The 21,764-nt window shown below is 40.9% G+C and overlaps 1 protein-coding gene across 1 annotated transcript in view; it reads right to left on the reverse strand.

Moving 5' to 3' along the window:
- LOC133663276 (low-density lipoprotein receptor-related protein 1B-like) overlaps window positions 1-21,764 on the reverse strand; it is an 872,326-nt gene that overhangs the window by 114,751 nt on the left and 735,811 nt on the right. The window contains 2 exon segments of the mRNA XM_062067630.1: window positions 12,899-13,018; window positions 16,161-16,280. Of these exon segments, the coding sequence (XP_061923614.1) occupies window positions 12,899-13,018; window positions 16,161-16,280 (240 nt within the window).

Raw genomic sequence — 21,764 nt, forward strand, 5'->3', positions numbered from 1 at the left:
TATATATATATATATATATATATATATATATATATATATATATATATATATATATATATATATATAAGTGTGTATGTTTGTATGTATATATACAGTACAGGCCAAAAGTTTGGTAACACCTTCTCCTCATTCAATGTGTTTTCTTTATTTTCAAGACTATTGTAGATTGTCACTGAAGGCATCAAAACTATGAATGAACACATGTGGAGACATGTACTTAACAAAAAAAGGTGAAATAACTGACAACGTGTTTTATATTCTAGTTTCTTCAAAATAGCCACCCTTTGCTCTGATTACTGCTTTGCACACTCTTGGCATTCTCTCGATGAGCTTCAAGCACACCTGTGAAGTGAAAACCATTTCAGGTGACTGCCTCTTGAAGCTCATCGAGAGAATGCAAAGAGTGAGCGAAAAAGTAATCAGGGCAAAGGGTGACTATTTTGAAGAAACTAGAATATAAAACATGTTTTCCGTTATTTCAAAATAGCATCATTAGCAACAAAACGACATCAAACTTTCCTCAAAAAATAAAATATATTTTGTGATAATGTCGATGTGTTTAGAAAGATGCAAAACAAAAATGATTTTTCACACAACTTTGTCCCTCTAACTGTCTTACCGAGATCACATCCTCCAGTTTTCCGTCATGCCGCTGTTTTAAAAAGCTCCTGCATCACAAACGTACTGCCATTAAAAGAAAAGTACAAATTGAGCAAGTCATTTGCTACTTTGACGTGTTTAGTTTTCACTCACTGTGTTTTTTCTCTTCCAATTACTCGGCAGTCACTGTTTGCGCGGACACGTGCATGTTCTTTTATGTCTGGAAAAACACTAGTGACGACGGACTATTATCCATCCATCCATCCATCTTCCTCCGCTTATCCGAGGTCGGGTCGCGGGGGCAGCAGCCTAGGCAGGGAAGCCCAGACTTCCCTCTCCCCAGCCACTTCGTCCAGCTCTTCCCGGGGGATCTCGAGGCGTTCCCAGGCCAGCCGGGAGACATAGTCTTCCCAACGTGTCCTGGGTCTTCCCCGTGGCCTCTTACCGGTCGGACGTGCCCTAAACACCTCCCTAGGGAGGCGTTCGGGTGGCATGCTGACCAGATGCCCGAACCACCACATATGGCTCCTCTCGATGTGGAGGAGCAGTGGCTTTACTTTGAGCTCCTCCCGGATGACAGAGCTTCTCACCCTATCTCTAAGGGAGAGACCCGCCACCCGGCGGAGGAAACTCATTTCGGCCGCTTGTACCCGTGATCTTGTCCTTTCGGTCATAACCCAAAGCTCATGACCATAGGTGAGGATGGGAACGTAGATTGACCGGTAGATTGAGAGCTTTGCCTTGCGGCTCAGCTCCTTCTTCACCACAACAGACCGATACAGCGTCCGCATTACTGAAGACGCCGCACCGATCCGCCTGTCGATCTCACGATCCACTCTTCCCTCACTCGTGAACAAGACTCCGAGGTACTTGAACTCCTCCACCTGGGGCAAGATCTCTTCCCCAACCCGGAGATGGCACTCCACCCTTTTCCGGGCGAGAACCATGGACTCGGACTTGGAGGTGCTGATTCTCATCCCAGTCGCTTCACACTCAGCTGCGAACCGATCCAGTGAGAGCTGAAGATCCTGGCCAGATGAAGCCATCAGGACCACATCATCTGCAAAAAGCAGAGACCTAATCCTGCAGCCACCAAACCGGATCCCCTCAACGCCTTGACTGCGCCTAGAAATTCTGTCCATAAAAGTTATGAACAGAATCGGTGACAAAGGGCAGCCTTGGCGGAGTCCAACCCTCACTGGAAACGTGTCCGACTTACTGCCGGCAATGCGGACCAAGCTCTGACACTGATCATACAGGGAGCGGACCGCCACAATCAGACAGTCCGATACCCCATACTCTCTGAGCACTCCCCACAGGACTTCCCGAGGGACACGGTCGAATGCCTTCTCCAAGTCCACAAAACACATGTAGACTGGTTGGGCAAACTCCCATGCACCCTCAAGGACCCTGCCGAGAGTATAGAGCTGGTCCACAGTTCCACGACCAGGACGAAAACCACACTGTTCCTCCTGAATCCGAGGTTCGACTATCCGGCGTAGCCTCCTCTCCAGCACACCTGAATAGACCTTACCGGGAAGGCTGAGGAGTGTGATCCCACGATAGTTAGAACACACACTCCGGTTCCCCTTCTTAAAGAGAGGAACCACCACCCCGGTCTGCCAATCCAGAGGTACCGCCCCTGATGTCCACGCAATGCTGCAGAGTCTTGTCAACCAAGACAGCCCCACAGCATCCAGAGCCTTAAGGAACTCCGGGCGGGTCTCATCCACCCCCGGGGCCTTGCCACCGAGGAGATTTTTAACTACCTCATCAACTTCAGCCCCAGAAATAGGAGAGCCCACCACAGATTCCCCAGGCACTGCTTCCTCATAGGAAGACGTGTTGGTGGGATTGAGGAGGTCTTCGAAGTATTCCCTCCACCGATCCACAACATCCGCAGTCGAGGTCAGCAGAACACCATCCTCACCATACACGGTGTTGATAGTGCACTGCTTCCCCTTCCTGAGGCGGCGGATGGTGGTCCAGAATCGCTTCGAAGCCGTCCGGAAGTCGTTTTCCATGGCTTCCCCGAACTCCTCCCATGTCCGAGTTTTTGCCTCCGCGACCGCTGAAGCCGCACACCGCTTGGCCTGTCGGTACCTGTCCGCTGCCTCAGGAGTCCTATGAGCCAAAAGAACCCGATAGGACTCCTTCTTCAGCTTGACGGCATCCCTCACCGCCGGTGTCCACCAACGGGTTTTAGGATTGCCGCCACGACAGGCACCAACAACCTTGCGGCCACAGCTCCAATCAGCCGCCTCGACAATAGAGGTGCGGAACATGGTCCACTCGGACTCAATGTCCAGCACCTCCCTCGTGACATGTTCAAAGTTCTTCCGGAGGTGGGAATTGAAACTCTCTCTGACAGGAGACTCTGCCAGACGTTCCCAGCAAACCCTCACAATGCGTTTGGGCCTGCCAGGTCTGTCCGGCATCCTCCCCCACCATTGCAGCCAACTCACCACCAGGTGGTGATCGGTAGAAAGCTCCGCCCCTCTCTTTACCCGAGTGTCCAAAACATGAGGCCGCAAATCCGATGACACAACTACAAAGTCGATCATGGAACTGCGGCCCAGGGTGTCCTGGTGCCAAGTGCACATATGGACACCCTTATGCTTGAACATGGTGTTCGTTATGGACAATCCGTGACGGGCACAAAAGTCCAATAACAAAACACCACTCGGGTTCAGATCCGGGCGGCCATTCTTACCAATCACGCCTCTCCAGGTTTCACTGTCGTTGCCAATATGAGCGTTGAAGTCCCCCAGTAGAACGAGGGAATCACCCGGGGGCGCACACTCAAGTACTCCCTCGAGTGAATCCAAAAAGGGTGGGTACTCTGAGCTGCTGTTTGGCGCGTAAGCGCAAACAACAGTCAGGACCCGTCCCCCCACCCGAAGGCGGAGGGAAGCTACCCTCTCGTCCACCGGGTTGAACTCCAACATGCAGGTTCTGAGCCGGGGGGCAACAAGAACTGCCACCCCAGCCCGTCGCCTCTCACTGCCGGCAACGCCAGAGTGGAAGAGAGTCCATCCCCTCTCGAGAGAACTGGTTCCGGAGCCCTTGCTGTGCGTCGAAGTGAGTCCGACTATATCTAGCCGGAACTTCTCCACCTCGCGCACTAGCTCAGGCTCCTTCCCCCCCAGCGAGGTGACGTTCCACGTCCCAAGAGCTAGCTTCTGTAGCCGAGGATCGGACCGCCAAGTGCCCTGCCTTCGGCTTCCGCCCAGCTCACATTGCACCCGACCTCTATGGCCCCTGCTATGGGTGGTGAGCCCATTGGAGGGGGGACCCACGTTGCCTCTTCGGGCTGTGCCCGGCCGCGCCCCATGGGGACAGGCCCGGCCACCAGGCGCTCGCCGTCGTGCCCCAACTCCGGGCCTGGCTCCAGAGGGGGGCCCCGGTGACCCGCGTCCGGGCGAGGGAAATCTGAGTCTCGGTTCTTGTATTTCCATAGAAGTCTTCGAGCTGCTCTTTGTCTGATCCCTCACCTAGGACCTGTTTGTCTTGGGAGACCCTACCAGGGGGCATGGAAGCCCCCGGACAACATAGCTCCTAGGATCATTGGGACACGCAAATCTATTATCGACAAATTATTTTGTCAACAAATCGTTAAATTCCTACTATTTACTGCGCTTTTTAAACACAATGTAACGTTTTTCATGTGAAACATTAGGTGTGTCCTTCCAGATTGTAAGATGCATACCGAGCAACATCACTGTGTATCGTTCTTTTTTATTTTATTTGACAATAGTCAATAGTGTTCCAGACATTCGTCATGGGCATTATTTCAAATTAATTTGGGGAATTGGGCGCAGAAGATTCAAAGTCAAATTAGTTCTCTCATTTTTAATTTTGAAAATTGACATGTGTGTTATCTAAACCCTTGTGGAAAAAAAGGGAGTATGAATAAATTATTGCGTGCAAATATTATGACATAAATGCTCATGATTAGTGTTTAAAAAATGTAGATCTGTACAGCAGTTATGGGCATAGTGGCAAGACAAGAAAGATGAAAAAATATATATATATACAAAAATAAAAATCAGACCACCACTGGAACTGTTGGCCAGAATGCCGAAGTAAACCATTTTAGATATGTGCATTAAGAGTAGAACATATGCTTAAACATGTTCTCCTTTGAACAGGTTTTCAAATGCACAATGAAGGTGTCCCCTTTTCCCTTGAAGTCGTTTCAGGGTAAACATCATGAAAGCGACCAGCCAAAGTAACACTGCTATGTGTTCAGGACAAAATGGGAGTCGGATGGCAAGATCTCGTTCCAGCAGGAGGTTGCAAAGATGACTTAAGCATCACAGGACACCAGGAAAAAGTCATGAAAGTCATGAAGCAGATCAGTCCCCTAAAGAAATGGTCTTCAACATTTTCCTAAACTGATCGAGAGCTAAAGTGGGGAACCCCTTTTTGAGATATTGTGTATATAATTGTGTTTTAAATTACACTGGTCCAAAAGGCACAGTCGTGATCAAAAGTTTACATACACTTGTAAAGACCGTAATGTCATGGCTGTCTTGAGTTTCTCTTACTTTTTTGTGATAGAGTGATTGAAGCTCATACTTGTTGGCCACAAAAAACATTCATGAAGTTTGGTTCTTTTATGAAATTATTATGGGTCTACTGAAAATGGGACCAAATCTGCTGGGTCAAAAGTATACATACAGCAATGTTAGTATTTGGTTACATGTCCCTTGGCAAGTTTCACTGCAATAAGGCGCTTTTGGTAGCCATCCACAAGCTTCTGGCAAGCTTCTGGTTGAATTTTTGACCACTCCTCTTGACAAAATTGGTGCAGTTCAGCTAAATTTGTTGGTTTTCTGACATGGACTTGTTTCTTCAGCATTGTCCACACATTTAAGTCAGGACTTTGGGAAGGTCAATCCAAAACCTTAATTCTGGCCTGATTTAGCCATTCCTTTACCGCTTTTGACATGTGTTTGGGGTCATTGTCCTGTTAGAACACCCAGCTGCGCCCAAGACCCAACCTCCGGGCTGATGATTTTAGGTTGTCCTAAAGAATTTGGTGGTAATCCTCCTTTTACATTGTCCCATTTACTCTCTGTAAAGCACCAGTTCCATTGACAGCAAAAGAGGCCCAGAGCATAATACTACCACCACCATGATTGACAATGGGATTGGTGTTCCTGGAATTAAAGGCCTCACTTTTTCTCCTCTAAAACCTATTCCTGGGTATTGTGGTCAAACAACTCAATTTGTGTTTCATCTGACATCACATGGACAACGATAAAACCTTCTGGAGGAAAGTTCTGTCGTCAGATGAAACACAAAATGAGCTGTTTGGCCACAGTACCCAGCAATATGTTTGGAGGAGAAAAGGTAAGGCTTTTAATCCCAGGAACACCATCCCACCGTCAAGCATGGTGGTGGTAGTATTATGCTCTGAGCCTGTTTTGCTGCCAATGGAACTGGTGCTTTAAATGGGACAATGAAAAAAGGAGGATTACCTCCAAATTATTTTGGACAACCTAAAATCATCAGCCCGGAGGTTGGGTCTTGGGCGCAGTTGGGTGTTCCAACAGGACAATGACCCCAAACAAATGTCAAAAGTGGTAAAGGAATGGCTAAATCAGGCTTAAAATAAAGTTTTAGAATGGCCTTCCCAAAGTCCTGACTTAAACGTGTGGACAATGCTGAAGAAACAAGTCCATGTCAGAAAACCAACAAATTTAGCTGAACTGCACCAATTTCGTCAAGAGGAGTGGTCAAAAATTCAACCAGAAGCTTGTGGATGGCTACCAAAAGTGCCTTATTGCAGTGAAACTTGCCAAGGGACATGTAACCAAATATTAACATTGCTGTATGTATACTTTTGACCCAGCAGATTTGGTCACATTTTCAGTAGACTCATAATACATTCATAAAAGAACCAAACTTCATGAATGTTTTTTGTGACCAACAAGTATGTGCTCCAATCACTCTATCACAAAAAAATAAGAGTTGTAGAAAGTATTGAAACTCAAGACAGCCATGACATTATGTTCTTTACAAGTGTATGTAAACTTTTGATCGCGACCGTACCTTGTTAACTTGAGGTTTCGGAGGTGAAAGGTAGGCTTATTGCTCTTCTGCCTGTGTTTTTTTTTTTGTAAAGTTACAAAGCGATCGATTGTTCCGATCAAACCACAGAGTAGCTGCTAGCTGAGAATGGGCTCTCGGCCAATCAGGGAGAACCTTACGGAGTCTTGTGATTGGGGAGACAGGTTAAAAGAGCTGAATGTGTGCTTTGTTGACTGAAAGATGTCATCTGCCTCCATTTACCTGTTAAAATGTGTTCGATCAATGGTCATGTATATTCAAAAACATTTAACCGGGGAAAAACTGCAGGGGAATCAAGAAAAAGAAAAGGTTTAATCTACAAACAATTTCACGACACCCCTGCAGGAAAATCCTGTTGAAGACGTCCGCTCTAAAGCATATTGAATACATGTCAAAAAAAATTATTGCAAAGTTTGAGCTAAAATAATTTCGAGTCTCAGGAAGGTTTTGCATATCATTTTTGGTCAGAGCATAAACCAGTGGTTAGCAATATTGAACTTTTAGGTGATTTCTCAACTTTTTATTGTGAATTGAAAATATTTTTAAATGTAATCTATAATCATAGAAACATTTAATAGTTTTTTTTTCTATAAATATATTATACTATGTGTAGTTGTTAATCTTTTATAACTACTGAAATAAACTACATTTAAAAAAATATTAAACATATTTTTGAGTGGCCCCTTTACACTGATTTTAGACAAACAACAATACGTTAGCACACAGGTGTCAAACTTAAGGCCTAGTGGCCAGATCCATCCCACCACATCATTTAATGAGGCCCACCACATTATTTTATGTGGTCCACCACATCATTAATCATTTAAGGTGGCCCAACACATAATGTAATGCGGCCCAACACACAACACATAATCTAATGTGGCCCAACACATCATGTAATGTGGCCCAACACATAATGTAATGCGACCCAACACACAACACATAATCTAATGTGGCCCAACACATAATGTAATGCGGCCCAACACATAATGTAATGCGGCCCAACACATCATGTAATGTGGCCCAACACACAACACATAATCTAACGTGGCCCAACACATAATCTATCGCGGTCCAACACATCATGTAATGCGGCCCAACACACAACACATAATCTAATGTGGCCCAACACATAATCTAATGTGGCCCAACACATAATGTAATGCGGCCCAACACATAATCTAATGCGGTCCAACACATCATGTAATGTGGCCCAACACATCATGTAATGTGGCCCAACACATCATGTAATGTGGCCCAACACATAATGTAATGTGGCCCAACACATAATGTAACACGGCCCAACACACAACACATAAGCTAATGTGGCCCTACACATCATTTTAAGTGGCCCAACACATCATTTTAAGTGGCCCAACACATCATTTTATGTGGCCCAACACATCATGTAATGTGGCCCACCACATCATGTAATGTGGCCCGCCACATCATTTATGTGGCCCACCACATCATTTATGTGGCCCAACACATCATTTATGTGGCCCAACACATCATGTAAAGTGGCCCAACACATTATGTAATGTGGCCCAACACATCATTTAAATGTGGCCCAACACGTAATTTAAGTGGCCCAACACACCATTTAATTTGGCCCAACACACAACATATCATTTAAAGTGGCCCAACACACAACACATCATTAAATGTGGCCCAACACATCATGTAAAGTGGCTCAACACATCATGTAAAGTGGCCCAACACATCATGTAAAGTGGCCCAACACATCATGTAAAGTGGCCCAAAACATCATGTACTGTGGCCCAACACACAACACATCATTTAATTTGGCCCATCACATCATTTAAAGTGGCCCAACACACCATTTATGTGGCCCAACACAGCATTTAATGTGGTTCAACACATCATATTATATGGCCCAATAAATCATTTAGGTGGCCCAACGCCTCATTTAATTTGGCCCAACACACAACACATCATGTAATGTGGCCCAACACACAACACATCATTTAAAGTGGCCCAACACATCATTTGTGTGGCCCAACACATCATTTAAAGTAGCCCAACACATCATTTAATGCGGTCCCCCACGTCATTTAAAGTTGCCCGTCACGTCATGTAAAGTGGCCTACCACATAACTTTATGTGGTCCACCACATCATTAAACTGGCCCAACATATCATTTAATGTGGTCCGCCACATTTTTTGTGGCCAGCAAAAGTCTGGAAATAATGTCTGGCTAAATGTATTTTTCTTTTTAATTTTGACAGAGAACTGTACCGCATCTGTGATGAGGTGGCAACTTGTCCAGGGTGTAGTTTGGATAAGCTCCAGCTCCCACCGCGACCCAGAGAGGGAAAAGCAGTAGAAAATGGATGGACAGATCTGTACCGCATGCAATTGCATACGTTTTACACTTGAAAATTACCTGATGATGTTCTAAGCATTTTTTTTTTCGGACTATCAAAAACAAATACATAAATATTTGCTTTGTCATCTTGACTTGTGATTTAGAGAGAAATTGTCCTTCAATCTGTTCGTAAAAAATATACGAATCAAAAAGAGTTTCCTTTGCATAATTTGTAACAAGGTAATTGTAAGTTTATATTCATATTAGGGTTATACGTTATACCGGTATTAGTATAGTACCGCGGCACTAATGAATCATATTCGGTACTATATCACCCCGAAAAAGTACAAGAGCATATGTATTCGATACTACTATCATTACATCGATATTTTTTTAGCATCACAAAATGTTTTTTAGTTTAAAAAAAAATCATATTAGGTTTAGAAACTCAGGAAATATGTCCCTGGACACATGAGGACTTTGAATATGACCAATGTATGATCCTGTAACTACTTGGTATCGGATCAATACCTAAATTTGTGGTATCATCCAAAACTAATGTAAAGTATCCAAACAACAGAAGAATAAGTGATTATTACATGTTACCATAAGTGTAGATAGAACATGATAAAAGAGAAAGTAAGCAGATATTAACAGTAAATGAACAAGTAGATTAATAATTACTTTTCTACCACTTGTCCTTAATAATTTTGACAAAATAATATTATGATAAATGACACAATATGTTACTGCATATGTCAGCAGACTAAATTAGGAGCCTTTGTTTGTTTACTTACTACTAAAAGACAAGTTGTCTAGTATGTTCACTATTTTATTTAAGGCCTCAATTGTTCTTCGATTGCAATAAGAAACATGTTTATTTACCCTCAGATTTGTTGTTACAATAAAGCCAATAATGCCATTTTTTGTGGCTCCCTTTATTTAGAAAAGTATCAAAAAGTACTGAAAAGTATCAAAATAAATTTTGGTACCGGTACTAGTCCCAAAATATTGGGACTAGTACCAATATTCATATATAATCACTGTTACAAATTGCCCTCTGAGGGCAGCCATAATTGTGATGTGTTCCTTATTGCAAACGAGTTTGACAGCAGTGAAACAAGACTTAAAAAAAAAGTCATATACAAAAATGTTAATATTGATTAATGTTAAAATGAAAAACATTGCACACAATAACACGTTAGCTTTAGCCAAGGCATCTGGCCAACTTTGAAAGCCCAGCGTGTGTGTAATTGGTGGAGGTACTAATCACCTCCGCTTCTACTTGGACCCCTACTATGCAAACACGGCAAGACACCTGCACAAGATGAGGTTCGAAATGGTCTAAAATGTGCATCTTTCTAAGGGTTATCGCCAGCTGCGATGACACTTAAAATGTCAATACGCAGTAATAGTTTCCAGCTGTAGCTCGTATTTAATCCATATGTATCATTGATTGTATCATTGGTCAGGGAATAAACCAGTGGTTTACAATATTGAACTTTCAGGTGATTTTTCAACTTTTTAAATTTGGATTTAGAATGTTTTTTAAATGTAATCTATAATCATAATAAAAAATAGTTGTTTTTTCTCCCGAAAAATGTCGTACTATGTGTAGTTATTCATCTTTTATAACTACTGAAATAAACTACATTTTAAAAATATTGAATATTTTAGAATGGCACCTTTTCACTGATTTTAGACAACACGTTAGCACACAGGTGTCAAACTTAAGGCCCAGTGGCCAGATCCAGCCCACCACATCATTCACGGTGGCCCACCACATCATTCACTGTGGCCCACCACATCATTATACGAGGCCCATCACATCATTTTATGTGGCCCAGCACATCATTTAATTTGGCCTAGCACATCATTTAATGTTGCCCAACACATCATTTAATGTGACCCAGCACATCATTTATTGTGGCCCAGCACATCAAGTAAACTTGGCCCAGCACATCATTTATGTGGCCCAGCACATCATTTTATGTAGCCCAGCACATAATTTATGTGGCCCAACACATCATGTGATGTGGCCCAACACATCATTTAAAATGACCCACCACATAATTTAATGTGGCCCAACACATCAAGTAATGGGGCCCAACACATCATGTAATGGTGCCCAACACATCATGTAAAGGGGCCCAACACATCATGTAAAGGGGCCCAACACATCATGTAATGGGGCCCAACACATCATGTAAAGGGGCCCAACACATCATGTAATGGGGCCCAACACATCAGGTAATGTGGCCCAACACACACCACATCATTAAAGTGGCCCACCACATCATTATGTGGCCCAACACATCCTTTAATGTGGCCCAACACATCATTTATGTGGCCCAACACATCATTTATGTGGCCCACCACATAATTTAAAGAGGCCCAACACATCATTTTAGTGGCCCAACACATCATTTAGTGGCCCAACACACAACACATCATTTACATGGCCCAACACATCATTTAAGTGGCCCAACACATCATTTAATGTGGGCCAACACATCATTAAAGTGACCCAACACACAACACAACATTTACATGGCCCAACACATCATTTAAGTGGCCCAACACATCATTTAATGTGGGCCAACACATCATTAAAGTGACCCAACACACAACACAACATTTACATGGCCCAAAACATCATTTAATGGGGCCCAACACATCATTTAACGAGGCCCACCACATCATTAATGTGGGCCAACACATCATTTAAAGTGGCCCAACACACAACACAACATTTATATGGCCCAACACATCATTCATGTGGCCCAACACATCATTCATGTGGCCCAACACATCATTTATGTGGCCCACCACATCATTTAACGAGGCCCACCACATCATTAATGTGGGCCAACACATCATTTGATTTGGCCCAACACACAACACATCATTTACATGGCCCAACACATCATTTTTGTGGCCCAACACATCATTTAATATGGGCCAACACATCATTAAAGTGGCCCAACACACAACACAACATTTACTTGGCCCAACACATCATTCACGGGGCCCAACACATCATTTAATGTGGCCCAACACATCATTTATGTGGCCCAACACATCATTTAATGAGGCCCACCACGTCATTAATGTGGGCCAACACATCATTTAAAGTGGCCCAACACACAAAACATAATTTACATGGCCCAACACATTATTTTAGTGGCCCAACACATCATTTATGTGGCCCAACACATCATTTAATGAGGCCCACCACGTCAATGTGGGCCAACACATCATTTAAAGTGGCCCAACACACAAAACATAATTTACATGGCCCAACACATTATTTTAGTGGCCCAACACATCATTTAAAGTGGCCCAACACATCATTTAAAGTGGACCAACACATCATTTAAGGTGGTCCACCACATAATTTTAAGTCACCCGTCACGTCATGTAATGTGGCCTACCACATCATTTTATGTGGTCGGCCACATCATTAAAGTTGCCCAACATATCATTTAATGTGGTACGCCACATTTTTTTGTGGCCAGTGATCTGAAAATAACAAAGGGTTTTCTGGCATTGATTGTAAAAGTGAAATTAGATGTCGGTTGCTGTAACTGATCAGAAAACTGAATATTGCTTAGTCAACATTATTGACACGGCCAAGGTGATCTAATGTACTATCAGTCTCAGTTGTTCCTCTCTGCCATATGACTGTACGTTTCAACAGCGTCATTTTGAGTGTGTGTGTGTGTGATCAATACTTTGTGTTTGGAAAACCGTAATCAAACAAGTAAGAGGGCCTGACTCGGAGGGAAGCCGCCTGCAAAATTAATTCAGCTTGAATCGCAATCCCATGCAGCTGCAACTGAGAAAAGTGAAGTGTTGTGATTGATGGTTAAGTGGATTTCCATAACTCACCACAATTAGCCTCGTCTGACCCATCAGCGCAGTCGGGGTCCTCATCACAAACCCAGAGTTTGGAGATGCAGTGCATGGAGGCCTTGCACTGGAACTGGTCGGGGGAGCATGTGCTCTCAGCTGCAGACAGACATTACGTCATGAACCTGAATAACTAAAAATGTCTGAAACACCTAACACAATCACTATAATGATAGAACATATTAATTATTCTTGTACATTATACAGGGATGGTTTGGCAGTGCAGCAAACTTGCAAGTTCTCTCACGTCGTCTGCGATAGCGCTGTGGTGTTAATAACAAAATAATATTCAAAGCCACATCCGGCCATGCTGTAAGTCATGGGAAGGAGTGAAGGAATTAGCTTCACCTATTTAGAGTTTTTTTCATTTTGCCTCCTGAATGCCATCTATTTTCTTCACCCCCACTGTAACCCCTCTTGCAATCACATGCAAGACAAATGTAGCAATATGAAAGACGTGAATGCTGAACGATTCTCTGTTGAGCTACTTGGTCGCAGAGAAAATCTGTTCTTGTCCTCTGTGACTGCAGAAGTAATCCCGTTTTCACAAAAAGCGATCGTTAAAAGGCTTTCTCTGGAATACTTAATGCACACTGTATATTAGTGTTGTCCCGATACCAATATTTTGGTACCGGAACCAAAATTATTTCGATACTTTTCAGTACTTTTCGATAATTTTTCTAAATAAAAGGGACCACAAAAAATTGCATTATTGGCTGTATTTTAAAAAAACATATTAGGGTACAGTAAACATGTGTTTATTATTGCAAGTTTGTTCTTAAATAAAATAGTGAACATACTAGACTGCTTGTCTTTGAGTAGTAAGCATACTTGCCAACCTTGAGACCTCCGATTCCGGGAGGCAGGGGTGGGGTGGGGCGTGGTCTGGGGTGTGGTTGGGGGCGGGGGGCGTGGTTAAGAGGGGAGGAGTATATTTACAGCTAGAATTCACCAACTCGAGTATTTCATATATATATATATATATATATATATATATATATATATATGTATATATATAGGGCAGCACGGTGGCAGAGGGGTTAGTGCATCTGCCTCACAATACGAAGGTCCTGAGTAGTCTTGGGTTCAATCCCGGGCTCGGGATCTTTCTGTGTGGAGTTTGCATGTTCTCCCCGTGACTGCGTGGGTTTTCCTCCGGGTACTCCGGCTTCCTCCCACTTCCAAAGACATGCACCTGGGGATAGGTTGATTGGCAACACTAAATTGGCCCTAGTGTGTGAATGTTGTCTGTCTATCTGTGTTGGCCCTGCGATGAGGTGACGACTTGTCCAGGGTGTACCCCGCCTTCCGCCCGATTGTAGCTGAGATAGGCTCCAGCGCCCCCGCGACCCCAAAAGGGAATAAGCGGTAGAAAATGGATGGATGGATATATATATATATATATATATATATATATATAAATATATATATATATATATATATATATATATATATATATATATATATATATATATATATATATATATATATATATATATATATATATATATATATATATATATATATATATATATATATGTATGAAATACTTGACTTTCAGTGAATTCTAGCTATATATATATACACATATATATATTTATTTTATTATACATATAAATAAAATAAATACTTGAATTTCAGTGTTCCGGAGGCTATCCAGTAGATGGCAGTATTGTCCTGTTTAAGAGTGTCACAACATTGCTGTTTACGGCAGACAAACTGCTTTACGGTAGACAAAAACGTGACTGCTGTTGTTGTGTGTTGTTACCGTGCTGGGAGGACGTTAATGAAACTGCCTAACAAAAAACCCACATAAGAAACCAAGAACTCGCCCTCGATCATTATACAGTTATAACTTCATTGGGCAGGCACGCTGTTTATATCGTGGGAAAGCGGACGTGAAAACAGACTGTCGCCGCTGTCCCCACTGAGGTCCGCATTGAGCTGGAGGGGGCGTGGCCTCCAGCTCCAGCTGAATTCCGGGAGTTTATCGGGAGAAAATTTCTTCCGGGAGGTTATCGGGAGAGGCGCTGAATTCCGGGAGTCTCCCGGTAAAACCAGGAGGGTTGGCAAGTATGGTAGTAAGTAAACAAACAAAGGCTCCTAATTAGTCAGCTGACATTTGCAGTAACATATTGTGTCATTTATCATTCTATTATTTCATCAAAATTATTAAAGGACAAGTGGTAGAAAATGAATTATTAATCAACTTGTTCATTTACTGTTAATATCTGCTTACTTTCTATTTTAATATGATATATCTACACTTTTGTTAAAATGTAATAATCACTTATTCTTCTGTTGTTTGATACTTTACATTAGTTTTGGATGATACCACAAATTTAGGTATCGATCCGATACCAAGTAGTTACAGGATCATACATTGGTCATATTCAAAGTCCTAATTTGTCCAGGGACATATTTCCTGAGTTTATAAACATAATATACATTTACAAAACTGAAATAAGATGTTGTGATGCTAAAAAATATTGACGTAATCAAAGTAGTATCGACAAGATACATTCCTGTACTTGGTATCATTATATCAGGTGTATATCCACAAATTGGCATTTTGTTTACATTGTGACGCCGGTGAGCTGCTGTGTGTAGTGAAGCATGCTTAGCTATTCCTCGTCCTGCAGCGATGATACTTGTAAGAAACTTACTTTATATGTCACCATGGAGGCGAGGATTAGTGATTTAGAAGTAGCTACAACACTGCCGACTTGGAATGGACGTTCGCTGCTAGCTAGCTATGTCTTAAAGCACCTCTTCCTGAGGGCATTTCAGTGTTATAACTTCAACTTTATCGTTAGTTTTTAGGCCAAAATGCGTCCGTTATCCCTTTTCTGTCTACACACATTGTCTATTTGTAAATACTCATAATTGTGCGCTGCCGAACATGCTCGTAAACCAGCATCGAACATCTTGCAGACAGACTAAAAGAACTGGTAATAAAAGTGACAGTTGATTACAATTCCCGCAAAATATACACCAAAGCATATCATATGTGTACTATGCTCTGTACCACAAAGAAGTGTCTTAATTGTAGATTAAAATCATCATAGGTCCCTTCTAAGCAAGACTACACCAACGTTGTTGCACTTATTTTGTACAAAATCCTTCTATTTCTACTGAGCGCAAACAAGATGCTCCCAAAAATATATTCGACATATGTTTTCTTAATCTCACCGAGGCTCTTAAGGTCCAATATAGCAGGGCATTATTTATTGAAACTTACGGCAATCGGTCTCATCTTCTCCATCACCGCAGTCATCTTGACCATTGCAGCGCAGGTTGAGGGGAATGCATTTCTTTTTCCCAGTGCATTTGAACTGGCCTGAGAGGCAGATGTATGTCTCTGGGAGGGAACAAAAAGCAGGCAATACTAACCATGAATACCATTGATGCAGCACAAATACATACTAATAACAATGCTACATTTAAAACCCCAGTATATTTGGTATTCAAACAATACACACAATAGACGGTGTGTTCCCAAATATTTTATGACAGTAATATCATTAGTCGTAGCAGCAATATCACCAGTAGTCCTTTTGATGTGAGTTATCAGTACATTGCATATTCTTGTAATACTATTAATTAGGGATGTTCCATTCAAGGCTTTGTGCAGCAGATTCCTATTATACTGTATAATCAATGTATTTATGGCGAGTGCTATTGACAATTTAACAATATGAACACAATATTTAAATGTTCAATTTTTTTTTTTTTGAGCAAAACAAAGTCAAGAGTACACAGTAACTAAACAAAAGCAAAAAAGTATCTACAGTATTATTCAATTAAATCATTTGGTTTTTGGCCCCAAATTCCTCCTGTGTCCAGGGGATTATTACGTGTTTGGAAACATTAACAAAAACAACAAAAAATGATTTTGTGAAAAAACAAAAAGTATCGATTTGATTACTCTAGTATCGATAACATACTGATACTAGCCTTGGTATCCACACTACCAATATATGGATCGTTACGCCACTATACACATTAACAGACACCAATGCTTCTCAGTTGCTGTTTTATTATTACCGGTATATTCTCTCGATAGACTCTTATTAACCTAAACTTGTTCTTTTCCTTTTAATGGCTGCTTACTTTCTGCTGTCACACTGTTTCATTTAAACTTCTCAAAGTTTACTAAGCAGTTATTTATTGTGCTGTTCCAAGATAGCTTAACAATTAGCATGCCTTAAAGTCTGGATGGTTAGTGTCTCAAAAGTGCTTTCCTAATGTGGAGAATTGTTGGGTATCTTTAATGTATAGTCCTAAATGAGCTTGATATTATAGAAAGGGGATTTATGGCTCTTTGAAGGGAGCTGGATCTTTAAAACGTTTTTTTTTATTTAGTCAAGGAAAAGTCATTGGTAGCATATGTATGTGTATAATCTATTTATTGAATCTATTTAAAAAATATATTTAATAAGAAGCCAAAAATTGCAAAAACAATAATGTTCGTGTTGGAGGAGTTGTGAATGAATGAAATATGAAATCCTTTCTGCAGTCTGCAGGTGTACCTAATGTTGTGGCCCTGCAGTCATTCACAACTCCAACACGAACATTATTGTTTTTGCACTTTTTGGCTTCTTATTAAATAACTTTTTTAAATAGATTCAATCTTGCACGTGGAAAGTTTAAGTGTGGGCTTTAGTTGATACAACACTCCCGTCAGGGGGTGCATTCTACGGCGGGGGTGCATTCTCCACCACCAGGAGGCGGGATTACTGCGAGCCTCAGCCAGTGCGTCTTTTTGCAGCCGTTTTATGATTGCTCAGCACAAGAAATACTTACACACATACAGTTGTTGACAAAATACACTGTACATTATATACCTCAGCTAACTAAACTATGGAAATGTATAATATAGTTCATATAGCAATACGGTCTCACTGCACAGCAGGCCAGCAGTTAGCCGAGTCCGCAATCCATGTTGAGGCACCACGCAGCTGCTGATCACCGCACCGTCTATTCTCAGTATTTGAACGGCAAATGTGAAAATTCAGCGATTTTGAATAAAAATATTCTAAAACTAGTGAAGTTAAATGGAAAATAACTTCATAGTATAATCACTGGATACATATAACAATTTAATAAAACTTGTTTCTTTTTACATTTTTTTTCTTTTCATGATGGCACGTGAGGCCCCGCTTCACCTGCCTCCACTGACTGCACGTCACTGATATACAGTATATATATACTGTATATACCTGTATACTGTATATATATATAAATAATACAGGCCAAAAGTTTGGACACACCTTCTTATTCAATACGTTGTTTTTTTTCATGACTATTTACATCGTAGATTGTCACTGAAGGCATCAAAACTATGAATGAACACATGTGGAGTTATGTACTTAACAGAAAAAGGTGAAATAACTGAAAACGTGTTCTATATTCTAGTTTCTTTAAAATAGCCACTCTTTGCTCTGATTACTGCTTTGCACACTCTTGGCATTCTTTCGATGAGCTTCAAGAGGTAGTCACCTGAAATGGTTTTCCAACAGTCTTGAAGGAGTTAGCTCATCGAGAGAGTGCCAAGAGGGTGCGACGTATACTCCGCTCTACCCCGGTATTGAGCACTGTATAACGGATAAACCACAGAAATCTCGACTATACTGTATATATACATATATGTATATCATGGGTTACGATATGATTCACTAACAATACTTTTTAAAACATTCTTCTGTTGTTTGATACTTAACATTAGTTTTGGATGGTACCACAAATTTGGGTATCAATCCGATACCAAGTAGTTACAGGATCATACATTGGTCATATTCAAAGTCCTCATGTGTCCAGGGACATATTTCCTGAGTTTATAAACATAATATACATTTCAAAAACAGAAAGAAGATGTTGTGATGCTAAAAAATATCGACATAATCATAGTAGTATTGACTAGATACGTGCCTGTACTTGGTATCATTACAGTGAATGTTAGGTGTAGATCCACCAATGGCGTTTGTTTACATGTTGATGCCGGTGAGCTACGGTGTGTAGTGAAGCATGTTTAGCTATTCCTCGTCTTGCAGGGACAATACTTGTAAGAAACATACTTTATTTGTCGAAAATGATTAATTAGTATCGCGTTACTATACTAATACCGGTATACCGTACAACCCTAGTCCACAGATAAACTATTTTGAAGCATTTCATCTTCGACATCAATAACACAGCTTTGATGTGATTGATGTGGAATGAGAGTGCAGACATACAAAGCTAAGACGGAATGCTAACCTCACAGTTAATGGTCGGAGCTACGATTGTGACGCTGACCATGTTTTTACAGAACAATTTATACCCATAAGCCCAGTTTTAAAGAAGATGAATTACCCAGGATGCAATGAAGTGTTTCCGTGATGTAGTGGCCAGACGGCAGCTATAGCAATGAAGTTTGGAGGATGCTCCAGGCTACCGGTAAGTGCTCTAATCTACAATAGAACAGACTCAAGTCTACTTTTTTGGGTGAAATGAGAGTAAAAGCCAATATATGGGTCTTACTTCATGTTTACAGGGCTCTAATAATGTTAAAACTTCTTTAGAGTGCCATAAAGTTTTTTATACTTTATGGATTTTTTTTATTAATAATCCTACTTGCCAGAAACTATTATATCGCAGTCATGTCCGGGGATGTCCAGGGACGACGCTGCATTGATAAAACGGAGTTATACTAATGAGTCATATTTTGGAAAATGGGATCCATTATATGAATTTGTTTTAAGTATCAAATGATGTGGCGACTTGTCTAGGGTGTACCTCGCCTTCCACCCGAACGCAGCTGAGATAGGCTCCAGCACCCCCCGCCACCCCGGACAGGACAAGCGGTAGAAAATGCATGTACACTGCAAAAAGTCAGTGTTCAAAAACAAGAAAAACAAAATACAAAAATTAGGGGTATTTTGTTTGACCTAAGCAAAATTATCTGCCAATAGAACAAGAAAATTCGGCTTGTCAAGACTTTCCAAAACAAGTAAAATTAGCTAACCTCAATTTACCCAAAAATACCTTAAAATATGTACATTCTCACTAATAACAAGTGCACTTTTCTTGGTAGAAAAAAAAGAGACCTTTTTGCTAAAGATGTTGAAAAATATTCTTAAATTAAGTAAATGCTAGGGCTATTATCTTGACATAATGATATGCGCTCGGCATCATAATTTTTTTTTCATGCTTGAAGTAAGAAATTTTTACTTTAAAAAAGTAGTTTTATACTTGTGAGTGTTGATGACACAGTTTTGCAACAGTTGATATTCTAGTTTCAAGCATGTTTTACTCAATATAGGTCATCAAATCTCAGCAACAAGCTGTAATATCTTACTGAGATCATTTAGGACCAAAACCCTTAAAACAAGTAAAACAGTAACATAAAATCTGCTTAGTGAAAAGTATTATCTTATCAGACAGAAAATGAACAAATATAACCCTTATTTGAGATATTTAATCTTACTTAGATTTCAGTTTTTGCAGTGTATGGATCAACCTAAAATCTGACTTTTTATCCTTGTAGTAAATAATGAATAAAGTGTGTGTTGTGAGGCCACTGTGACAATTTTATTTTTTGTATTAATGGCTGGGATGGCGATGAAATTAATGAGTGATAATAACATTGAACGCATTGAAATCAGAAAGGACGCGCATTTTCGAAAGTCCGTACGTACCCGGGACGCGGATTAAAAAAAAACAACATTTTTTACCGACCCTGCCTTCTCCGCGTTTTTATTGGTCGTCTTCAAAGTAAAGAACTTTCCGGTACAATTTTTTAAATTTTGATTCGCCAAAAGGTTTATCAATCACAAATACTGCCTCGGTAACCACTAGGCCTACTCAGTGGCCTAGTGGTTAGAGTGTCCGCCCTGAGATCGGTATGTTGTGAGTTCAAACCCCGGCCGAGTCATATGAAAGACTACAAAAAATGGGACCCATTACCTCCCTGCTTGGCACTCAGCATCAAGGGTTGGAATTGGGGGTTAAATCACCAAAAATGATTCCCGGGCGCGGCCACCGCTGCTGCTCACTGCTCCCCTCACCTCCCAGGGGGTGAACAAGGGGATGAGTCAAATGCAGAGGACAAATTTCACCACATCTAGTGAGTGGGTGACAATCATTGGTACTTTAACTTTAACTCAGTTTCTCCTCGGACAACTTTAGCGAGAGGGGCTGTCAAAAGAAAGACTTCATGGTAAACACTAAGGTGAGTGAAAAGTCAACCTTTCTAACTTCATCCTGTGCCATGTCTCCAGTAAATGAGTTGTTTTAGTCCAGGGGTCACCAACCTTTTTGAAAGCAAGAGCTACTTCTTGGGTACTGATTAATGCGAAGGGCTACCAGTTTGATACACACTTCAATAAATTGCCAGAAATAGCCAATTTGCTCAATTTACCTTTAACTCTATGTTATTATTAATAATTAATGATATTTACACTTAATTGAACGGTTTAAAAGAGGAGAAAACACGAAAAAAATGACAATTAAATTTTGAAACATAGTTTGTCTTCAATTTAGACTCTTTAAAATTCAAAATTCAACCGATAAAAAGAGAAAAACTTTAAAAAATAATTTATGGAACATCATTAGTAATTTTTCCTGATTAAGATTAATTTTAGAATTTTGATGACATGTTTTAAATAGGTTAAAATCCAATCTACACTTTGTTAGAGTATATAGCAAATTGGACCAAGCTATATTTCTAACAAAGACAAATGACTATTTTTTCTAGATTTTCCAGAACAAAAATTTTTAAAAAAATTCAAAAGACTTTGAAATAAGATTTAAATTTGATTCTACATATTTTCTGGATTTGCCAGAATAATTTTTTTGAATTTTA

The sequence above is a fragment of the Entelurus aequoreus genome, linkage group LG13 (genome assembly GCF_033978785.1).
Source record: "Entelurus aequoreus isolate RoL-2023_Sb linkage group LG13, RoL_Eaeq_v1.1, whole genome shotgun sequence".
Classification (NCBI taxonomy): domain Eukaryota; kingdom Metazoa; phylum Chordata; class Actinopteri; order Syngnathiformes; family Syngnathidae; genus Entelurus; species Entelurus aequoreus.